Source organism: Leptinotarsa decemlineata, unplaced genomic scaffold (genome assembly GCF_025532065.1).
Source record: "Leptinotarsa decemlineata unplaced genomic scaffold, Ldec_3_MD MMD2_tig00026282_RagTag_RagTag, whole genome shotgun sequence".
Classification (NCBI taxonomy): domain Eukaryota; kingdom Metazoa; phylum Arthropoda; class Insecta; order Coleoptera; family Chrysomelidae; genus Leptinotarsa; species Leptinotarsa decemlineata.
The window spans coordinates 23,781,083-23,791,672 of NW_027412668.1; the positions used below are offsets into that span (position 1 = coordinate 23,781,083).

General features: G+C 34.6%; 1 protein-coding gene across 1 annotated transcript; it reads left to right on the forward strand.

Moving 5' to 3' along the window:
• Nucleotides 1-1,446: 1,446 nt before the first annotated feature.
• On the forward strand, nt 1,447-7,584 carry LOC111507842 (A-kinase anchor protein 14). The gene is made up of 2 exons (XM_074180108.1): nt 1,447-1,867; nt 7,072-7,584. The coding sequence occupies exons 1-2, from the start codon at nt 1,527-1,529 to the stop codon at nt 7,511-7,513; spliced, it is 783 nt and encodes a 260-aa protein (XP_074036209.1). The 5' UTR covers nt 1,447-1,526; the 3' UTR covers nt 7,514-7,584.
• Nucleotides 7,585-10,590: the final 3,006 nt, after the last annotated feature.

Below are 10,590 nucleotides of genomic sequence, written 5' to 3' on the forward strand. Positions count from 1 at the left end.
GAAAATAAAGGATGGGTTCCAAATTCTTTGAAATTATTTGGAAAAAAACTTGAGGACTGCAATGTTGACTATCATAAGAACTTGGAAGGTAATATTTTCGAGGAATGGTTTGAAAACATTTGAAAGATGATATACAAAGTTTTTAATAGATAACAATATGTATTTTGAAAATAAGTATACCAAAAATCTACTACTTGAAGTTTTACAGACAAAAACATTTGAAAAAGTGTATGCCCTTGAGAGTATTACTGAAAAGTATGGACACACCATATTGAGACTTCCCCCCTATTTTTGTGTTTTCAATCCTGTCGAGTTGATTTGGGGAAAATGGAAACAAAACATCAGGCGTAAAAATACTTCTCCAAAATTTGCTAAGAAGGTAATAGAGCTAATTAAAGAAGAAATATCTAATATTACCGAAAGAGACTGGCAGAAGACGATCAAAAAAGTAATTTTGGTTGAAAAAGACTATATGGAGATTGTACACTTCCATATTAATGGTGTAAATAAATTCATTATTCATCAGAAGCTTTCGAAGAAAGTCTGTAATTTTCATCTTTCCGACGTTTCGGCTCCTGTTGGACTTGAGGACGAGGTCGCAATCTCCCTTGCCCTCCAAGTCTCGTCACTATATCTATGCTAGGGGAGCTCTTGGAAGGTAGGTTGCACTATATCATTCACTTAAACTATGCCTAACTTTATTTTATGAACACCCCTTTTCCTCTGCGGTTGGTGTCTCAGCTGGGATATTTGACAATACTTCCTTATTGCATATCAACAACATAAAACAAACCTACATACCAGATTGAAGCCACCGAAAAATAGCGGTACGGAGGAACCGGAGAAACCCTTGAGAAGCGCCTAAGTTGAAATATTTGAAAATATTTTCTTGGTGTGCTTACACCAAATTTTAGCTTATCAGGTTTCGCCAGTACGGATAACAGAGATGAATAGGTGTTGAGTGACATTCGCATTTATAAGCTTAAATATTAACGTGTCTATTTTTTAATTTTCTCATAAAACTGAATGTTATGTTGAATTATCAGGCATTAGGACTCTTGAAAAATTAAAGCCGATTAATGGACGTGCCTCATTCATTACCTCACGTGAGGCTCACAAGAGACGTGGCTGAGAGAGGCGTAAAAGAGACATAACATACGTCTGCGCCTCCACCGTCCTTTCTATGTAAATTGGCGTTGATCAACATTCAGAGAGATCCCACTCTCCAGTCATTAAGAACAATATAATCATTTTTTGACAGTTCAGATTCGCAAATTTTTTTTGCTGTAATTTATACAATATATTTATTTATTTTCAATAATTACCTATTATTGGACTCTCAGTTGTACCCAGAGAAATTGTAAAAATTGCTGTCATTTTTACTTGAACTGCTGATTGGTTCACACTTGAGTCTAAAACAACTTGAGTCACGGTATCCATACAAATTATAGATTTCTCATAATGATTTTGACTGTCATTCTGACATGAATAGTTTTTTTTCCTTAATTAGTTCATAATACATTGAAATGAGTGAGATTCGAGAAAGTATTCGTACAATTACCAATATCATCACCATAAGAGGTCTGGATACGATCAGTATATCGCCATCAAGTCTAACTAAGTTGAAATGTGAGGGATCTGACATTTTTGGTGCGCAGCAAAGCTCCGATTCAGAAAATGAGGAAGGATCGTTCGAGTCTGATAACTACCCTAATTTGTATTCACCTTCGTTCCATGACAATAGGATGGTAATGTACACACGGGTGAGACCAAAGGAAAAATGTTTGTATTTTATGGATTATGAGGAGTTCACTCATATCTTTGTCGATGAAATTTTGGATGCAGCTGTTAAAGCTATCAGAAAGACGTGAGTTCTACGATATAATTCATTATGACACTTTTGAAGATTAGAGATAGTTGAGAATGTTACCTAAATTTTCCTTCATATAACCAAACATCACCTGAAAAGGTTACTTGTTGGTATAACTGATGATACACTACACTTCTGCAGGTTAATTTTTATCGAGATTCTTCTACAATGTCACGATGATGAAAACCTTTGAATACTGTTAGTAATAATGTTTCATGAAGAAAAACCAACGACAAAAAATTCTGATTGCTCTCTTTTTAAAATTTTTCATAAAATAATATAATTACATTACATCTATAAGTATCTATAGAATATGGTACTTTCTTCTCCGAAAACGAAATGAGAAATTTCAGAAATTCAAATCAATCATTTAGTTATGCCCTGTAATGATTTGGAATAACATACATTGGGATGAAATTAGGAAAAATCATAAAGAAATAATGTCTACGAATTCTTTTAGGACAAAAATCACTTCAATCCCTAGGATATCTGAAATTAGCACACAATTGAAACTACATGATACTAAAAGGTTTGCCCTTGAAGAAATTGAAGAAGAAGAAATAAAATAACTTAAAGTTTCATTATGAAGCGAAATAAAAATTTATTTATTTGTTTGTAATGATTAAAATCAAATAATACTTGACCGTATCGAAATTTTTTCCACCAATTGAAAGCTACATTATCAGCGAGTTCTGTATCTATAGAGTAGGAAGGGTGAGTGTAAGCCCACAATACTTAGGCCACATGTGACCTATTGTATATCCTCCCGAGGAGTTGTCCTCCTAGATCATCGTCCATCCTGTCCTTTTCTGGAAGGAGGACAAGTCACTGGGAGAAATCTCCTTCATATTAGCAGGTGTAGGCCAAGACTCACCGAAAACAGACTCTCTTATTGACGATGCCTCCGGGCACTCGCACAGGACATGTCTTATAGTCTCATCTTCCTGTTCACACATCCTGCATAGAGGTGTGTTCACTAGCCCCATATTATGGAGGTGTTTTCTGAGTTGACAGTGGCCAGTCAGAAATCCTACTATCAGCGAGTTATATGAGAGTTCTTTTTCCACAAAATTGAAGATCGCTAAGGAAATTGCAACTATGCGAACGAAGGTAAAGAAATTCGCCTATAAAAATCATAATTCGACAAACGCTGCAAAAACTACTGATGATTCATCAAATGATTTGTGACATTTAACTTCTCCAGCCAAGTAGGCAATACCTGGTTACCAGAAATGAAAAACATCATATTTGCACGGAGTCACCAACAAGAGCCAATCGTACATTTGTGGTTTAAACTGGATTCCTAGGCAACATCTAACATGACTACGTAGGCAGCTATAGCTAACTGTGTAAATTCCATGTCCAGGATCCAGTGTTCATGATATGAATCAAAAAAGAAACAATTCGTAGACACAACACTCCAAAAAGGTAGTCATACTGCGGACACGTATTTCTGGCTGTTGGCCTCATCTGCGGAGTGCATATGTGTTTAACATTTTCGGTAACCAGGTGTGGCTCATCTTTATACTTGGCTACACTGCTCTGAGGCTTATAGTCAGAAACACGTATCCGCGGTTTACGGTTTCAAAGACTAGAAATAAGATTGGGTACGCAGTGGGGCTAACATTGAGTATGCACTCTGCTGTTTCATCATCTTTCATACAGAGACGGCATGTCTTTCGACAGTTCAGGACTGTTTTTGTGACGATTCAGACAGCAGTTAACTGTGAACATGCTGAAAAACTTTGGTCGTCCCTGCTGTTATCAACAATTGTTTGGTACCATACTTTGAAGGACGTATAATAACATTGAAAAGGGCCAACACTGGTAGATTCTGCTAAAAATATGTTTTTATATTCGTAGTCAGGATTACAGATCAGATGAAATTTGTTAAGTATTCCAGTTCACTACAAACAACTTGGTTATTCCTCGCTAAAAGCAAAATGCTTTCAAAGTTGCTTGTATATTCGAAAATATCTGTATATCTCTCTTCAGGAAGATGGGGGAGAGAAGGTAGGTCACGAAGGGTTTCCATGAGCGCTGATGGTCACTTTCGTTGCGAATGAAATAATCTCGGTATGGAGAGCAAGTGGAGGTGGATCATTCAGTATCCTCTTTCTGGAGTTTACAGACCTATGTTTCCTCTGGCACTGACTGTGAAAATCGTTCAACGTTCTTTGAAAAATGTTACAGGCTACCCTCTTCAGTGTGGTCTTGGCCATGATCACATGTTCATCATGAGCTTGCAGATCTACCTCTCTTTTATCAAGGATAGTACTGATAAGACACGAGTATAGGTTAATTTCGACAAATGTTATTTAACATATTCAGAATGAGTTTTAGTACCATTGAGCGTAGCTTCCACTATATCAATTAACGAGACAGATGTCGGATCAGCAGAAAGAATGTCATTGGCCTGACATCCAATTGAACCAAAATCTGTTCACACACGTTCTGATTAATGCGAAATCAATCATGCTATTGAAAAATTGAAATAGAATCTTCGGTGTAGAATAAATCCGAATGAAGACGCCAACTTGGTTGGTGAAACGCGTGTCGGAAAGAGAGCTTGGAAAAAATATTTTCTTCTGTTGACCACCGTTGCTAACTGTTGCGACAGCTATGATTCAAAGTGTCGGGGGTATCACTGGGAATAGTTGACTACAGTGACTCTACTCCTGGAGACAACAGAATTTCGTGACAATTGTCGAGTAGTATTCACACGCAGGCAATTGATTTATGTCTCATTAAATGGCATCATGTAAGCCGCGCTTTGAGGATATTGTCAATTAGAGTCAACGAAAGTTACAAAAGACACAAAATCTACGATTGACTATATTTTCGCCAAAATATAAAACAAGTTGAATAATGAAATTGAAAGTGAGTCTATCATATTTCTAACCGACCTGACAGACCATTTCACACACTTTCACCTGCTTAGATATGAAACCACCAAAGAGAAAAGCACAAACAAAACAAGTTACATAAACTATGAGGAATTGGAAAATCTTTTACAGGGAGAAAAATGGGCGGTTATCAATCATATAACAGACAAGAATAAAAAATCAAATAAACAAATAGATAACACTCCAATAACCAGTAAGTCGGTAAAATATTAACAAATAATGAAGATGAAGCAAATATATTTAATGAATTCTTTACAATCTTGGGTATAGATATGTCTGAAAAAATACATAGTATTAAAATGAAACAAAACTTTCCTGAACGTGACAAAATTGACTCAACCATTGAACCGGTAACGGAAAACGAAATTATTATTCATCTATCAAACCTAAAAAATTAATGTTCTTCGGACCCAGATAAACTCTACAACTACCTAGCCGAATCAATTCTGTCTTACTGTATCACAATATGAAGTGGAGCTTTCAGCAACACCCTGAACATTATACAAACAATACAAAACACACTATTGAAAATCATCCTGAAAAAAAATATACGTTTTTCCACCGATAAGCTATATCAGGAAGCAAATATATTGAATGTTAAACTATTATACACTCACCAATGTTTGAGGAGAATGTTCATTAATCAAGAGAAATTCAACCAGAAAAATACTAGGATAAGCAGGTCTACCACAAACATGAATGTTAATTTCCAATCTTTTAAAAAAAATTAACACAAAGAACATTATTTTTTTTCGGTCCCAAATTTTTCAACGTATTACCAATTGATCTAAAACAGGTTTCAAAAATGAAGAAATACAATATTGAAACGAAAAAATATGTTATGAACTATCCTAAGAAATTTTATGATATACTGAATACAAAATCAACCTAAAAAATACCAAGAGGCTGTCATCTCCCCTGTGTTAATCACATCCGGAAGTAAAATATTCAAAAGCAGAAAAATAGTTTATTTTGCTTATTCACCATGTCAAGTAATGTACATTTAACTCTAAATTTCTCTGATCGAGCACATGGCAGACAGGCAATTTTACCTAGGCTAATGCGTCGATCTTGAAATTTATTCTAAAGAGCAATACGTTGAGATTCGATACTCTACTCTGATATATTTATTATGCCCATTTTTATATTACAGCCCTCGATAAAGCCAATAAACATTAGCGAAAGCTCGGGCAGCTTAAAAGAGTATATTTACTTTCTAAACACCTACTAAGAATACTGATTGAAATGTTAATGATAATGATTAATGATTAGTCCATGAACCATCGAACTTCAATGTGAACAAAGTAAGATTTATATTTTGGGTGACATTTGGTTTTCGAAAATAGCAAGAAGAATTTAAATAAGCATTTTTTCAAAACTATTTTCTTGATAGGAAAGAGCGAAATTTAAAATCATTATTGTGTTCTATCATTTTTTCACTTGTCAATATGCTTGTTTCATACGAACGAGTAAATGAACGATTAAAAAAAATCTTGATTAATTTTCATTCTCAGCCAAATATCTGTCAATCTGTACAACTCATTTAAAATCCAAATTCCACCAAAATCAAATATTTTCAATTATTCGGATGGTGAAGATCGATCAACTGGACGGTCTGTCGCAAATCTATATAACGGTAATACCACCCAGACCACTAGTGAGTACTGTAAACTCTCTTTTTCAGAATAAAAAAAATTATTAATGGAAACTTTGATGTCCTCTATACCAATCGGAAGATTTCATAATATTATCAATCTGAATGAAGGTTGGTTGGGTAATAGGATCAATTTTTTCTTAAAAAAACAATTGTTTTCTTGCAGACGTTTCGAACTCAAATGAATTCTTTTTCAGGGCTCGATAAGTAATTTCTTCGTGTTGATAATATCACTATTTCAAAAACTATCAGACATATTAGAAACGCAAAAAAATAAATAAAAAGCATTGCAACAGACAAACTTCCGAAACAACCAACACAAAACGACAGGTTTGTTTCTTGTCGTTTTATGTTGGTGTTGTTTCGGAAGCTTGTCTGCTGCAATTTTTTAAATTTTTTCCAATATGTTTCTAATATGTCTGATGGTTTTTAATATAGTTATATTATCAACACGAAAAACTACATTTCGAGCACTGAAGGAGAATTTAATCAAATTCGAAACGTCGAAAAAAAAAACAATTGTTTTTTAATAAAAAATTGCTCCTGTTACCTAACTAACATTTCTTCAGAGAAATTATTGGATCACTAAAATAGTCAACTGATATTATCAATTTTCAATTATTCACCATGAATTCTTTTAGATACAACGCGTTGGAAATTGTTAAACTACGGCATCCATCATTCCGAACCATCCCGTCATGGCCGACAATTGAAGAATTTGATGAAAAACTGGGTACCTCAAAACTCAAGGAATATATAGATTGTACATCGGAAGTAACAGAAGACTGGCTTTATTCTGTTGAACTCATTGCAAAACAGAGCAATAATCACAGTGACTTTTATACATACGAAGCAAAATTCGGCATTCCAACAAAGTGTTATCCTGTTCCACAAGCCACTGCGAGTGTCTTTTTCAAGTACGAAGTGTCCAGGATCAAACCCAGATTTTGTCCTGTCGATGTCACATTTCAATTTGAGGCCTCAAATTCTGTTTTGATGCCGGGGACAAATTATATCACAGAGAAATTACTCTTCCGAATTATAGATGCGAAAATAGCTTACTACAAGACAGTCAGATTCTGATGTTACCACAAGTAGATACTTTTTTAGGGATCAAATCGATAAATTCAGAGAAATAAAGTATGGAAAAATGATCTGTGATTTTCTTATTTTGTGTTCTTCTGAAATTATACCCCTTTCAATTTGGACAAGATTCTTATGTCTGGGATTTGATCAAATAAGCGAATGAATGTCAATATCTTCTGTCATCGATGATATGAGTGGATTTTACTCATTCGTGACAAGTCGTAATTTCATGAATGAATTGAGTATTTCTTCTCATGATGTTATCTGGATTTGGTATGAAGAGCCGATAAAGCAAGTGTCTTACGACAAAACATGTCTATGACAGTGTTCCATGTTAGTGAAATTTTACCTCTTACATTCACTATATTGTGTAGCAATCCTGTGAATGATATTTCACTCAGTTTTATAACGAATATTTGGAATGAAAAATGCTTAGTGAAAAATGTTTTTTGTATAATTTAGTGTTCAAATATAAGTTTCGAGAGGGCTTCTCTTCCAGTTTGTGTCTGAAAGTTACTTCAAGGTATGATCTACTCATCTTTGTGTAGAACAATTTTTCTTTTAATTCATTGTGACATTATTTATGTACCAACTTGGATTATAGATGAAAAGCTACGTCTGAAATTTCATGCCGACTTGATATATAATATTATCAACCTACATTCCATTGTAACGGAAGGAACATTGCCCCAAATTTGAAATATGGGCCAATTCTTTTGAAAATTCTCCTGTGAAATTCTTTACTGCTTTTGAAAATTCAACAGGTGATATATTTTTGGTGCTCCTCAACATTGCCCATAGAATTTTCACAGTTACTTCAAGTGTATATATATATATATATATATATATATATACAATACATTCCATTTAAAACGAGCCACCCTGAATAACTTGTGGTACAATGATTTTCAGGAAAAATAAAGAAAACACGTCAACAAAAGTATACAGTGGGACACATTTTGACATATTCACATTTGATGTTATTTCCCCTATCGCACCCCCAGAGCATGTCACCAATTTTTTTTAATGGATCACCCTATATTGATTCGCATTATCAGATGCTCCATAATAAGCAGATTTCAACAAAGTATAAAACATATGGTATGAAGCTTATGGTTCGGGAGCTACAAATTATTTGAGTTTAAAACGAGCCACCCTGAATAACTTTTGAAACAATAATTTGCAGGAAAGATAGAAAAACAGGCCAACAATTATACAGGAGGCCATATTTTGAAATATTCGTTCTAGAGACAAATATGGAAGCAATAAATCAGAAAAAAAGACTTTTTATTAATTCTTGAATCAAAATCTGATAACTGGACAATGAGGAGAAAAAACTGTTTCATAGTAAATGTTCGAAAACGTTTCCAACAACTCACACAATGGTACAAACGAGCTTCCGTTACCGCCCTTGCATTGTTGTGAATTTCGGGAGTTATTTCACTGCAATGCCTCATGATAATCTCTCTTAAATCTTCTTATATTGTTAATTCTACCTCATACACTTTAGACTTCAAATTTATCCATAAAAAAATCTACAGGGGTGAGATCCGAAGACCTTGGTGGTTATTCTGTTGAACCTCTTCTGCCAATCCAGCGACCCCGAAAATAATCATCCAAACCTTGTCGCACTGGAGCTGCATAATGAGGAGGTGCACCATCCTGCTGAAAAACTATTTCGTTATCGAATTAATTTATATCCTCACCATCCTGCTGAAAAACTAATTCGTTATCGAATTAATTTATATCCTCTCTAATGGCCCTGTTGATGCACGGTATTATTCTATTCTTCAACATATTCAAATATTTATCACTAGTCAAATTATCATCGATAAAAAAGGTCCTATGATGTGGTTACCTAAAATTTCTGCCCAAAAATTCAGTTTTTGAGGTCGTTGTGTATGAACTTGACGATATAAACGAGGATTCGTATCACTCATATTTATACAGGGTCCTGCAACAGTGGCGCGGTGTTCCATATCTCTATATAGGAAGCAGATAGGAATCTAATTCTCTATAATATTACCTTATTGCTCGAGCTCGACAAAATAAAAATTTTGGCGGTCACACAGGGTGTTCGATTTTTTCTGGGCGGATCCCAACTGTGTCTTTTTAAATGGCAACCTATATTTTTTATCGCTTTTTCGGTTTCTTCATAGAAAATAAAATAAACTTTATGTATATCTGCACTTCGAAATATTGATGGTTTTCGAGATATCTAGCATGACAGGTTTTTTTTTCCAATATTCGTCACTCAGAATATTTGAAATTATAAAGTGGTGCCAAGTCCAGTTGAAATTTTTTTTTTGTCAAATATTCTACATTGGTAACTCTCTCAAACGATATATCTGAAATCGACCTGTGATATACAGGGTATGAAAAACCGCTTGCCAAATATTGTAAATGAAAATTTGCAAAATCTTCCTTATATTAAATGGAACACCCTGTATATTATTGAATCATAAGAAGCGCCAACGAAACCTCTACAAATTTCATTAAGTATTCCCTATGGCTAAGTTCAATAGTTTTTCTTAAATGAGCATTTCTTTCGAAAAATGGTCATTTTTTCAAAGCGAAATCCATTTGACGACTGAAAGCTTCAAAGCCTAACCTTTCATCTCCACACATTTGTGGTTCCAGTTAGAAGACCTAGAATTCCCAGGCTACATCTAACATGACCACGTAGGCGGCTATAGCTACCTGCGAATTCTAGGTCTTCTAACTGGAACCACAAATGTGTGGAGATGAAAGGTTAGGCTTTGAAGCTTTCAAATGGCGAATAACACAATAACTCTGACACAATTACCTCTATTGTAACTGTTCATTTTCTAGAAGCTACCCGAGCGACTGATGAAGTGAATCAAGAGGATTCCAATTCGCGAATACAAAAGACTTTGACTCCACAAGTCTGCTGGATCAATGAATATAAAGTGACCGATTCAGCTTCTAGTTAAATAATATCAAGTACCATTATTCTTGCATGGTTGAATAAGTTGCCAAACTCCGTTGCACGAGTACTAGCCGTTTATACAAAATTAAGGAATGGTGAATCAGTATGCATGTCCGACGGGATT